Consider the following 14,406-nt stretch of genomic DNA (forward strand, 5'->3'; position numbering starts at 1 on the left):
GCACAGCGGCGACCCCACGAAACAATTTTGTAATGTGTCCAGCTATTTCTTCACAGAGAATCTGATTATGTTTTGCCCAGCCTAAAAATTGATTTGTAGGGGTATACATTATCAAAGGAAAAATGGGTCCACCAGACCCCCATGAGGCTATTCTCTAAGGTAGCGGTGTCATCGTAGCAGTCAGTGTTGGATGTTTTTCTTCCACTGTCATGTCCTTTTTTTTTTCTCCCTCCACTGTGGGCTTTTTTTTTTCTCATAGTCTGATCATCTCCTCTCTCTCCCTCAGTGCATCAGAGTTTCACCTAGACTCAGTTTCACTTGTTTAGTTCCACTCGCTGCAGTCCTGTGTCAACCCTCAGAGAGACTTTAACCGTGTGGTTTTCCATCACGCTGACTGACGATCTAAACACCCCTCCACCCCAGTGATTCCTCTATCGCTCTCCCTCCATCTCCCTTGCTCACTCTCTCTGACACACACACACACTGTGACCCCCCTCAAGCCTGATAAAAAAGGCACCCCCCCTTCCAAAAAAAGCTGTGTGGATGTGCAGAAAGGCCCCTCTCTCCAGCTCTCAGCTTTTGTCTCTGATTATCCCTGCACACACACCCCTCCGCGACCCCCTACATCCTCTCCCGCACACACACACACACTCTCTCCTTCTCAACCTGCTCCAGGATCTTGTGTGTATGTGTATGTGTATGTGTGTGTGTGTATGGGGGTGTTTGACTCTGACCAATGGCATCCAACAGCAGGGCTTTATCCTGAAGCACACTGACAATGCTTTTCACACCTACTTACCACAGCAGAGAGAGATGGGGGCGGTGGGCTGCATCATATATATACCCGGGCCTAAAAGCAGGCTAAGGGCTTTTAGAAGACACACACACACAGACACACACACACACATACAGAATGGACTCTTTAATTACTGACTCCAGATCCCACAGTAGATTAAAAAAAAACTCGCAGAAGCTTATTTTCATATCCGCAAGAATTTTTCAATGAATATAAAAACGGTCATTGATTATGCCGTTAAGGGAAGGGAAGTTAAGAAGGGAAATATAAAGTACATATAATCACATTAACTTGCGGTGATTAATGTAATAAAATGTGATCTTTTTTTTCCCCCCACCCAATCTGTATCTGAACACATTCAATACTGGAGGAGTCATGCTCCAAATATTAAGAAGCAGCTCCACAAAAATCCACTTTTAAGCAGACACATGTAATATTCCAGCCCTGTTGCGCAGCAGTTTGTGAAATAGTCACGAAATTTAATGTATTGATTCGTGTACATAGACACACATTTTTTTTTCGATAGTCAGCACGGAATCAATTCGTATGTAATCCACATAATTGTGAACCGGGAAGTACAGAGAGCGGCGAACGCCGCGTAGGGAGGAGGTCCGGTAGGATGGGTAGGTCAAAAAACACTGGACTTTCACTCAGGAGACTGGTGTCAAAATTGATTTAATTGTCACGTAACTTCCGTACTTAAGTTACGGCACTTACGGAGTTGTTTTAGCCTAAACCGCAATCTTTTCCTAAACCTAACTAAGTAGTTTTTGTCCGAGTTTGTCAAGTAGTTTGTTAGCTAAGCCTAACTAAGTAGATCTTTTTCTAAACCTGAATAAGTAGTTTTATTTTGAAAAGACGGGGGGAAGAAATTAACACGTGCGTCATGTGTTGCTGGACATTCGTAGGAAAAAGCCCGAAAAATACATTGTTGAAAGTCGTGCTAAGCGTCACGAATAAAAAGGGAAATTCGTGTCTATGTACACGAGTCAAATAGATTGATCTCGTGACTGTTTCAGGAAATGCCGTGAGACTGTGTTGAATATTCATATACAGTGCAGATAGGGAGGGTGCACATGCAAAAAAAAAAAAAAAATAAAAAACAATGACTCATATCTACTTTTTTTTGCCTGTGCACTTGCAGTATTTTGAGCTTTATGTGTGGCTTCCCTTCCAGACACAATCGGCCTCCCTGCATGATCAATACCGAAGCATTTCTCCTCATTGATTATACAATTATAGAGAAGTTAAATCTGTGACACCCTCTCATGTAGAAGCATTAACCGATGCAGCCACAGAGACTGAGAGGAGGGAAGTAGCTTCCTCTTCACTCACTGTTTTTTTTCTTCTCCTTCTTCTTCTTCTTCTTCTTTTTTTTTAAACCGCGGTGCTTAAAGCGAGCTCAGCGTAGTCCAGGTACTTCACTCAGATGATTATAATGCCACGAGGGTGCAATACATCACTCTTATTAGCCACACTGGAGCACAATGGTATCATAATTAATGGTCGCAGCAGGATTGAACGCTGCCCTGACATGGAAAAGTGGGCCTACTTAAGCTCTACAAGGCATTTAAATATGCAGAGTGAATGGCACAACCCAAACCCTCCTGCTCTAAGGACAGCCCACGCTCATTAGCCTGACACCTTCCGTGGCATTGATACAAGGACGACCGGCGCAACACAAATCACAAGCGAACACTTAAAAAAAAAAAAAAAAAAATGCGTGCAGACCACATGCTACAAAACGTTACGTGGTGATGCATGAAAAGAACGCCTCATCAGTGCCCATCACTTCTTTTACATGTCCTCCCTGTATTGTTGTTTTTTGTCTTAAGGCTTAGTCCACGCTGAATGCAGATGGACACATATGTGTCAGCGGCCATTATTCAAATGTTCCGTAATGGCGTTTGTGTGTGTTTTGCAGTGAATGTGGGTGCTCCGTGGCAGAGTGTGGTGTCTGGTGCTATACTGTCTAGCACAGGGAGGCTGCCTGCCTGCCTGCGCGGCGGGAGAACAATGCACATAAAAGGCTGTCGGAGGAAGCGTCTGGAGCTGACGTCTTTCACACGGCTCTGAATGGAGCAGCGGCAAAGTGTGTGTGTGTGTGTGTGGTTTATATGCTTGAGACAGAAGGGAAAAACTGGAGAGAAAACGCCCTCTTGGATATGTTTGTAGACAGAGACAGGAGGAAATAATAAGAGTTCCCGCCTTAGTCATGCATACTGTGTGTGCATGAATGCTCCTAAATACATGTGTGGGATGGTTAAGCTCTCTCAGATCGCCGTACCATTTTGGATTTCGCCGTCCTTAACCCACCACACACTCCATTCCTCCTCCTCTTCCTCTCCTCTAAAGCCAGCTTTGCAACTTCTCCTCAATTTGCTAACGTGTTAGCTTCAGCTACAAGCTACCGTACTCAGCTGCCAAATGCCTGAAACCAGCCGCTCCTCTGCACCCAGCTCACTCCAGCCTGACCGTACCCAGTTATCGCGTGGCTCAGTGCAATCAATTATTGTTGCAGTGGAATCATTAATAATTTCCTAATGAAAACGATTCTGTTGATCTGTTGTCTTTTAATTAAACATAATTAGTCGGCTGCTCGGAGCCGTGGTGGGGACTCCTTTAGGGTACAATTTTGTTTTAATACACTGATAATGGAATTTTTTACATTGTGTCAGTTGTTTAGTTATTATTCAGTCACACTATTTCGCCATGTTCCCAGATAACAGATAATAACCCCCTCGCACCTCCTATTCGCCGCAGTCATTTTAAAAAGAGGAGGGTTGAAATGAACAATTACATTTTGAACTGTAAGAGTCCTCTCCTCTCACTGTTTAATGCTGCGTGCAGGAAACAGTGCAGTTTTACACTTTCATTGCTGCCGGGAAAAAAGCTCAAAATGTCTTTGGCAGCACGGTTTTATTTTTTATTATTTTTAAAAGAGTCAAATAGATCCTCCATCTGTCCAGGCAGGTCATGCTAGTTCATCCTCTGCCTCAGAGGGTCTACAGCTCTGCAGCAGCGGAAAGAACCAATGAAGGCATAAAAAAAAGGATCTGATTGTGAAGACTTAGAGAATATGAAATAATACAAAGACACGGCGAGTTGGCTAATTCGGCGCCGTCCGGGCTTATGTAAAACGGCCTAGTTACATTGGTCAATTTCTGCACGAACAATGGGGCTAAGTTGCTCCGGAGACTTATTGGACATGCTGTATCTGAATGTGGTCTGGCTTAAGAGGCTTACAGTTGAAAAGTTTAGGTGACCTCTGAATAATGCCACATAATGTGGTCACATTGAGTGTGTGTAGTTTCAATGGGCTCAGATATCAGGTAACAATGGGGCGGGCACAATGAGGGCTCACGCTGACAATGAATGAAGTCATATATTGTGCTTTAGGCCTAAAAAATGACACTTCTTCTTTAAGTGTGCAGTCAGATCTGACTGGGTTGAATGTTTTATTTTAGGGGGTTGTAATATATACAACAGGAAGTTAAAATATGATCAAATATAACTAATTTAAATACAATTTTGCTTTACAGTAAGAGACATTTTAAAGTATAATGCTGGTGGTATCAAAAAAATGCCAAAACCAACAATGAATTCTACTATCTCTACTACTAATTCTACTAACAACATATTGCCTCTGTGCAGCCAAAATCAGATCCAACAAAGACTTAACTGAAAACCAGAAGTTAAAGGAACAGTGTGTAACATTTAGGGGGATTTATTGGCAGAAAAATGGAATATAATATTCATAATTATGTTTTCATTAGTGTATAATCACCTGAAACTAAGATTCGTTGTGTATTTGTTGGCTTAGAATGAGCCCTTCATATCTACATAGGGTGCGGGTCCTCTTCACGGAGTCCGCCATGTTTCTACAGTAGCCCAGAACGGACAGACCAAACACTGGCTCTAGAGAGAGCCATTCACGTTTTTACATTACCTGAAGTCCACCGTAGTTCTCCGACACGCTTATGAAACTGAGGTAACGTGAGCCGCAGAGAGCAAAACTGTGGTACCTTCCGTTGCTCCTGAAGTAGTGATATTAAGGATGGCCTTTGAGCGAGGTGAATGGTGTTACCACGGTTTTACACTCTGTGGCTCACGGTACCGCAGTCTTGGAAAGGGAGGGGTGAGCGGAGGGCAGTTGGTTGCAATCTGCAACCACACCACTAGATGCCACAAAATCCTACACACTTCACCTTTAAAGGGGACATACCTTTAAAAATTCACTTTTTCAGTGCTTGTGCACATCCGTTTGGGTATCTGGAGTTCCTACCAACCAATAAACTGTGAAATAAGACAACCCAGTCAGTTTTTTGTGGGCTGCTTAGTTAAAAAAACATGTGATTCAACAACCCATTCAGATTCGGCTCCCCTTCCTATGTCACATGCAGGCTCATTAAAATATACCGCCCACAGCTTGAGGACTACCTTTGCAAAGGTGCACCATATTTCTCTTAAAGACACAGGCGCTAAAACTGAGTGTTTCAGACAGAGGGTGAATACAGGTATATTTAGACAGACAGGAAGAGAAAAATAATGTGTTTTTTGAATGTTAAAGCATGTCAACATGTTCTAGTAGAAACCCAAAATTCAAGTATGAACCTGGAAATGAGCATGATATGTCCCCTTTAAATGCAAACTTATCTGACGAGGGGATGAAGTGCAGGTGGAGAGAGACGGGTGGAGTAGCTATTTAGTATGCCAGAAAAAGATTTAGTATGTCCCAATACAAAGTATGTCAAATGCAGTATGCCAAAAACACCAGGATGTATTACTGTAAGCGGTCGCATTTTGCAGTATGCAAGCCAGCAGGCTGTTTTGGCTATTCTGACACACAATCGTCTGCGCAGTGGATATATGAGCAAGAGGTTTGTAGTAGTATGTCCCAATACTGCATGCAACAGTACGTACTTTGTAAGGACAGCTGCATATACTAGTTTGTAGTATATACTAGAAATACAAATAAAAAGTATGTGATGTGGAACGAAGCCTGGGAACAGGGAAAGCTGATTCAGAGGAGGTGTGTAGAGGTGTGCAAAGGAGGGAAAGGTAGTGCAGGAACAAGGGAGGGAAAAAACACATCAAACAGAACACCCCCCCCTCCCCCCACCCTACCCCCCTTCCCCCAAACCAGAAAGCAACTCAGTCCAGTCAGCAAAAAGTCTGAGGGCATCTGGACACAGAGCCAGACTGTGACAGCTCCATATTGTTTCTTTCAGTCCCACATGCACCCACCTGCTGCTGTAAAAAATGTTTATTAATCCCCCAAAAATTCCCAACAAATGCACAATTTATTCCTGTTTGAGGAACATTTACTAAAAACTACATCGCCCAGCTGTTTTAGGAATATCCTGTTTTTGTAGATGTACGTCTTCAGGAGGAACAAATGGGTTTGGGGCTGAGCGCCACACACACAGGGGCAGGGAAGTCAGAAAGTTTTGAAAGAAAGACAAATGCATTGTGGGTCTTTTTTCACAATAAGAGAAACCGAACAGTTGCTCATATTCTTCCGATCAGGCAGGTTTGCATCGTTTGAACAGAGCCTCCATTTGTAACATATTCAACTGGGAGATGATGGAAGAAAAAAAAAAAAAATCAAAATGGGGCTGAATTTCTTTCCTCTGTTAAATCTCTCCTCGTTTTCCTGCTGCATTGTTTATCAATCTGTTGTTTATCAGTACAGAAAATTCTCCACAGGTTTCTATCTCTCCCTGTCTGTCATCCTCTCTCTCTCTACCTCTCCCTCTCTCTCTCCTCAGTCTGCAGCGTTACTGTAACATATAATTACTCTGCAGACTTGCCGCCTGTTTCTATAACTTCAGGGGTTCAAAGAAACTGTCGGAGTGTGGAGGAGAGCATTGTGGGAGTTCCAGGTGGATTTCTCGATAATGAGTTAGCGCTGTAGTCGAGTTGAGAGTTTTAGTAATGGCTGGCTGCTAAGGCTCTTCCTGGGAGTTTAATGTAAAACAAACAGGGCCATGCTGACAGCCTGGGAAAAACAGATATTGCACTTTCCCCACTTCCTCTTCGGGGCTCTCGCTGCCTCTCATTTTGAGAAATCCAAAGAGGAATTTTATATTCATGAAATGGCTCTGTGAATCCTAATTTAAGACACTTAAATGCCTCAAACATTACTCTTTGACTTCTAATTTCTTGAATGCTGCTGTCTTTCTGTTCTATCTGGATAAAACGACGCAGACAGGCAACAGAAATTGTCAGGGAAAGACATGGCAACAGGAATCGTGGGATCCCAAAAATAGGGGAAATAAATCTATAAATGACACTATAGGGTTAGCTTGTCTTGGCGCTGATGACCACGGGCGCCCCGTGGGGGGACCTGAATGCACCACCCTGCTGCTTGTTACACACTCCACTGCATGTATTATACATAACACACTGCTAGGAATACAAGTCCCAGAGGAATCATTCTGCTGAATCCTGTCCTCTCTCCCGCTCCACACATTTTTCTCCGACTTTCCTGAATGACAAGTTTTACAAAAAATGTAATGCAGAAATCACAGACAGAACACCCAACGGTAAGCTACAGCCACTCAAACCAATCACCGGTCCTTTACTTCGAGATACTCCCCCATAGATTCACACTGGCAAGCGTCCAAAGTGAAGCGCTACTATCTTTGCAGGCAGCCATAAAGAAAGGTAAGCCAAAACATATTCTGCAAGCACACTGTGTATTGAGATATTCCCTGTTTTCCATAAGTAACGCATCTCAGGGAGCAATGAAGCAGCCCGCAGAGGAGAAACAGCACAGAGGGGCGAAGATAGAAACAATCTGGGCCTCAGCTTTTTTCCAGGTGGGGGAAGAAAGTTCCTGCGTTTGAGTCGATCCACGCCGCAGTGTCGACACGATAAACGGTAAATCCAGCTCCCGCTTCAAAAACCGAAGCGGAAAAAAACACGCCAAATTCGAAAATTGAATTTGACAAAGATTTGATATTACATTCAATTTCAATGTCACCTCCAGAGGGTGCCCACCACACATGCAGATTGGAATGTTTAAAAGAGGTGCGATGAAGAAGAATGAGCGGTGCAAATCGGTCCGGGGACGCGAGAGTCAGACGGCCGAGCGGCATCAAACGCTTCACCACTTTCTGAACTTACTCCCAGTCCACCTGGAGAAAATAAAAAAAGAAGTCGCCAAGAGCAAAATGTGGACAGAGAGGCGAGAAAAACGGACACCCAACCAATTTATCCGAAGCTCTGTGGCAAAGTTACTACAAAGCTGTTGGAGTCAAGTATGGAATTACACAGCCGGGACTTTTTTTTTTGTACCGAGTAGTATCACAGCAGTATTTTTGGTATTTATTGTGGCATTCGTTTCAAAGTCAAAAGTTTTCATGATGAGAAAACTCAACTAGATGAACAATTCTTCTGAGAAAAAAAAACAGATTTCCATCACTAAGTAGAACAGAATTAAATGGCGTCTGATGCTGTTTCTTTTAGCTTAGCGACGTCTAAGACGCGGCAACTACGAGGTGACAAGAGATATTTAACTTCTACTACGAGATTTAAATGAATTCTTTGTATTCAACATCATCCTCTATTATCGTTTATCATCGGCTGGCAAGCGTGTGAAGATTCTTGTGGGGGGGGATTTACTGTAATGAACTTATGCAGCACAACACAGAACAACTCTCACAAGGGCGACGTCTGGAGACGTTATTGTGTTTAATTTAATAAGGTCAAACTGGAAGCAACAAACAAAGGAAGTGTCAGCGATACACAGGCTGAGGTGGTGATGCTGCGTGCGATGCTATCTCCAGGATACATGCACTGTAGGAAGGAGGACATTCTTAACACAAAAAAAAACGAAGTGAGAAATCCTGTTATTGCCCCTTCTTTTTTTTTGTTTCGTACAGTCAGTCTCTGAGCAAAAAGATTAGGAGATTTTAAAGAAGTGCATAATCTTCTTTCACAGCTTATCAAAACTTTAATGATTTGGTGATAAAGAGCACAAAGTTAAGTAGCCGGTTAAGAGGATAACTCCCCAGTGCAGTCTAGTGATTAGTAGATGAGAATTGGGAGACTGGAAATCCGGGTTGCAAATCCCACTCCTGCCACTTATTCACTTTGAGGGAGAAGAAGCTCCATTTCAGCTTTGGGGGTATTGTCACGGGGTAATCACTTTTTGAAAAGTGATAAACGGAGCCCCTTTCACTTCACCCTTTGGAATCCAAAACACATCTTTATTTACGTATTTATTTTTTTTTGCTGTGTCTCTCTGGTTAACACCCGTCAAGACCCAATTATAGCTGCAGAAGCCTCAGCGCTTTCATGGGAAGAGGAGCTACAGACGGTGGTGTCAGGGCTGTGTACACTTTAAGCATCTTCTCATACAATCTGCAACAAACCAGATCCATGTTGGGGCTGTTTTAATGAGGGGTTTCCACTGGACACAATGCGGCAGATTGAGGAGTTTATCTTCATGACAGTGGGTCATTTTGTGCTTTAAGGGTGAAGGCTGAATAAACAACATGGATTTACTGGACAGATATTTCTTCTTATTTACATAAATCCATTTCTGGCACATGGGGAGGGGAGGGGCCTTGTATGAATATGTCTGATTTATTAAAGATGTACAGATAAAGCTCTGCAGAATTAGCGCGAGAACAAATGAAGCAAAATGGCAAAGCCCATCTCCACTTGCTCGCTATCTGCACCGAGATAGGGATTCACTTAGTATAAAAGAGGATAAAAAAAGGGGGCATTAATTACCTTGTGAAATCTAAAGACCATTAACTTTGTGTGTCAAGTGATGTTTCTCAGTTCCTAATCAGAGTTTTAGTGATATAAATTACTCTTTGGAGTAAAACAGATATGGTGTGGGAGTGTGTGTGTGTGTGTGTGTCTCTTTGTGCAGCTGAGCACATACAATTATTTCTGTGTGTTTGTGACTTTGAGAAGAGCAAGAGAAAAAAGTAAAAGAAAAGAAAGACAGACAGAAAGAGAGACAGACAGGAGTGGAGTGGATGGAGGATTGTCGGTGTCTTTTGCGGCGGTGCTGTGTGGCGTGGCGTGGTGTGTCGCGCTGCCGAGAGATAACGGGACGCCGGCGCTGCTGCTGCCTGCTTGCTTACCTTTGCTGTACACCACGCAGTTGTTTTTGTTGTCTTCCGCTCCCTGCCAAGTCACATCCAGCAGCCACCTGGGGCCGGCGCTCAGCACCACCGGGACCGTGCTCTTCGTCTTCTGGACGGGGACAGATAACAGACACTAATCATTTGCTTATTTTGGTGATTAAAAGAAACATTAATAAGCATTGAGTTACGCTCTTCTGTTGCTCCGAATGGACATAAACAGACAATTTCACAAACTATACACCATGCAACCCAAGTCCACCCCAATCCCTTTTTTCTTATTTTTTTTTTACAATGCTGAGGAGATTTAAGAATCAGGGCAGGTTTTGTGTGTGTGTGTGTGTGTGTGTGTGTGTGTGTGTGTGTGTGTGTGTGTGTGTGTGTGTGTGTGTGTGTATGTATGTGTGTGTGTGTATGTGTGTGATGGCCTACAGACAAAGGGCTGTACAGTGGTTGGAGTGGCGACAAATGGCCTGCATCGTATATATAAAAAGGAGGAATAACCGTCCAGGATTGAACCCAATGATTCAGCATCAGATCTCTTAAGATTAAGAAGAACATCTAAGGTGTCTGGGAATTATGGAAAAAGAAAGAAAGAGAGAGGAAAAAAGAAAAGGCCGGTGACTTTCAGAGAGAAGGAAGCGAGTGTTCAGCGGTGAACTTTGGGCACATTGTGCCTCGCTATCGCCAGGATCTCACTATTTCCTGAAACAAGCAGGGGGAGAATTTAAAGAATCAGTATCCATTTCAAAGGCCGATTGAGGTTAGAGTTTTTATAATATGCCGGAAAAAAAAATTATTCTGAATGCGTAAGGTCATTTTTCTTCTTGGTCAAGAGGTCAACCCGTGGAGTTTTATTTCTTGGAAGGGAAAAAAAAAATAACAGAGGGAGATAGAGTGCAACGCGATAGTTTCACATGGTCTAGTGTCACCAGATGCTCTATTTATCCTCATAGGATTTTCTGTTTTATTTTATTTTGGTGTTCTTTTTCTTTTGCAAAATGGTGGTTGTTGAGTGTGTGTTGTGTTGGGGGTGTGGGGGCTGGTAGCAACATCTCAGGCAGCTGCTGGGTACAGTAGCCTATTACTCAAAGGCAAAATGTCAGTATTTCAAGGCCATTACTTTTGAACCCCGGGGCCCTCCTTCATTAGGATGTTACAGAAATAGTTTAGCTAAGAGAAAATGGGTTGGGGGTGCAATCTCGACACTCCATTTCTTTTTCCATCCGAGGCAGCCGGGCGACAGGACACCGTCCATCTGCCTAATGCAACAGGAAAAATGCTCGTCCTCTCTCGCGCTTTTCACTTATTTTCTTCCCCCGCAAGAGGCAACAACCTTCAAGGATAAATGCAAATGTCACTTGAGCATGTTAAAGGTCTGAATTGGCACAGATATGCACAAGAGATGAGCACTGTGCTCCGGCAGTGCGCCTGCATGCCCCCTCCACCTCCTCCACCTCCTCCTCCTCCTCCAGCCGCCCATCTCTCTCTCTCTCTCCATGAACTCTATCTAGTCTGAGGCTGGAGGACAAACGGACTGTTTTTTTATAGAGCGTTATTTACAAATACATCTCCGAGAGATGATAGCAATCTGTTTGGATTCTGTCTGCAAATTAAGAAAACACTAAATATAGACAGATTTCTACATATATATGTATGTATATATATATATATATATATCTGCACATTGGCAAACTCCGCTGCCAAACTGATCAAACACAGACAGTAAATTGTGTCTGTTGATATTCTTATTCCTTCTCCTGGCATCTCCTTATCCCGTCCTGGCAGCAGATGAGAGAGAGAGAGAGGGAGAGAGGACCTCTGTAATTTAAGTCATCCTCGATTTCACATTTCAAATTAGCCTCACAATAAAGTCTTCTATCTGGCTAACCTGAAAATCTCACACCCCTGTCAAAGGAGCGGAGCAGACCGGCCGATTGTTGCTAGGGACGACTATCTGAAATGGGAATCAGATTAACCCCTCCTTAGATCTGCAGACTGGAGCCATCTCTTATTCAGCAGCGAGAGGCCTCTCTGCCGTCCCCCTGAGCCTTCTGGGAATTCATGATATTCCAGCTGCTCTTAATGTAGCCAACAGGGACACAACACCACGTTAACTAGATGTCTTCCCCATTGTTAGAATAGAAATTTGTTAAAAAAAAAAGATTACCACAATTGTTCCTTTAGTTATTGCTGAGATAGAAACTTTAAAAAATGATTCTGATTTATTTGTTAATCATACTATCTTCTTTGCTTCCTCTTTGTTGGAAACAGAGCAGCAGCAGCAGCAACCCATGACAGATTTACATAATGCATCGATCGTGACAATGGTGGCCCGTGTGCTTTGTAAGCATGCCGCATGTACCAGACGTCACGCAGACAAAGAAATGCAGAAAAAGCAACTGCGCACAACATATTTGGGATTAAGACACAGCGGCATCAATGCAAAAGGGAGGAGCCGGCGTCTGCGAATGCAAATGAAAAACATTTGTACAACCGGATCAGCTGGCCTAAAGTGGCCGAGGCCAGAAGAAAATGCAGACTGACAGGCAGAAAATTTAGATTTCCCCGCAGAGAAGGAGGCGCTTGGTAAACTGGCGTTACAGAAACAAACTAACACAAGCAGGGGGATGTGACGTATTGAAGCTCTTTCCTGTCCAAAACACAACACTGCAAAATATGCTGACCCCTATTGGATAGTTAAATATGTCAGTTACAAATAAATCTGTGCATTTGCATATATAGAAGTAAAAAAAACTGAATATATGCATATGTCGGTTAGAAAAAAAATGTGCATATGCATATATAGAAGTAAAAATAAACAGAATATATGCCTATTTTTTAATATCACATGTTTATTGTAGGTATTTTTTAATAGATATTCACATAAAGAGATGTTAAAAAAGCAGTTTGGTCTATAGAGATACAGTGTTTAATATCAGTTTACACACTATCATCCCTGTCAGAGCCTGTAAAAAGCTTCCTGTCTACTGTGTTATGGTTTATCCACCCTCTGCCTTCACTCCAGTGGTTTCAATACTCTGCCGGTATTTTTATTATTATATTTTTTTTTCTTCCCTGAGCTCTGTTACCGTTCCCCGTGTAAGAGATACAGTGACCAAAACAGTGTAGTCAGCGAGGAAGTGATTACAAAACTGATGCTCCAAATTCGCTATAAAATGAAAATCAATATTTCCACAAGTTGCTGCAACATAAAAGATAACCTTCATTGATTTTTTCTAGACTTAGGCCTCTGTGATAAAATCTAATATAAATTTTCAGCCACACGGATTTGGATCAGAGCGGAGCAGAGGCTGAACGATAAGTTCCGCGCACATCTCTCAGAGTTGGATTTTTTTCCCTCCCCTTCCCCACCTCCCCTTCCCTTTTCCCCTCTTCCAAGGCAGGGCTGTACTATTTATAATTGGCCCTGTGTGAGCAAAAGCTTCTATCAGGAATCTGTTCTAATTTTTATTACTGAGAAGCTAAAGCCTGTTCCAGATAATTTGGAAATTTCAGGGGAATTGTGATAGAGCTGATGGCACAGCCGGACTGACTCCAGAAAGGAGCTAACCTGTAATAGCCTCTGTGGCTGCGCTGATTAAATGTTGCCATAGATGAAAGACCTGCCATCACCGCAATAAATTAACCAATCACACAAATCCCAAGTCGCTACTAATCCCTCCTTGATACCATGATCCTCTGATCAGCTGAAGGAGGTGAAGAAGAAAGTGGCTTGTGACACTCAGCCTTCCTCTAACTCCCTGCTTCCCCGTGTAAACAACGAGCTAATGATATCACCGCTGACCATTTCACCACCACTGGCTACTCTTAACCCGCTTCATGGTCAGGGCAGGTGAAATCGATACAAACCTTGGTGGGAATGATTATTTTCCTCATGGCTTTTTCTCCCCCCCCTCCACCACCACCAAGGTCACTGACTGGCACTGTATCCGTCTTGATCCCACAGCTGCAGGATTTAGACAACTGAGAGATCAAAACCACTCCGTCTGAATATCTCCACACATTTATACGTCCCGCTTTCAACACCCACTCGGCATGAAGGAGTGAAACAAAAACACCAGTCAAATAACGCCATTAACGTCTTTTGAACACTGCATGTTTCCCCTCCAATAAATCACAGATATTGACTTTCTCTCCCTACATTATTGACCCTGGGTTTGTCCCAAATATTGCAGTTTTTCCACAATGCAATGTCCTTTTCACACGATACTAGCCGTATAACAAAAAACAAGCTTATGTATGGGTTATGTCAAGTTTATATGTCCTCTGTTTCTAACATGGGAGCGAGGATAAAGGATTTGTACCTGTTTTACCAGTCAGTTTACAGCAGACAGCACACTCACACCTTGATAACGTCCATTGCAATTAGTTGTTCGCCGCGATGAAACAAATTGCATGTGGTCAACTGGAAATTTCATTAAGGGAGATTTTCCTCTAGCCCTCGTTATCGCTCTGCGTATTAATATTTTCTTAGCCTCA

The 14,406-nt window shown here is 42.9% G+C and overlaps 1 protein-coding gene across 1 annotated transcript in view; it reads right to left on the bottom strand.

Moving 5' to 3' along the window:
- Window positions 1-14,406, bottom strand: part of zfpm2a (zinc finger protein, FOG family member 2a) — a 142,042-nt gene that overhangs the window by 41,369 nt on the left and 86,267 nt on the right. Inside the window, 1 exon segment of the mRNA XM_037784426.1 lies at window positions 9,904-10,015. Within this exon segment, the coding sequence (XP_037640354.1) occupies window positions 9,904-10,015 (112 nt within the window).

The sequence above is a fragment of the Sebastes umbrosus genome, chromosome 11, assembly GCF_015220745.1.
Source record: "Sebastes umbrosus isolate fSebUmb1 chromosome 11, fSebUmb1.pri, whole genome shotgun sequence".
NCBI lineage: Eukaryota > Metazoa > Chordata > Actinopteri > Perciformes > Sebastidae > Sebastes > Sebastes umbrosus.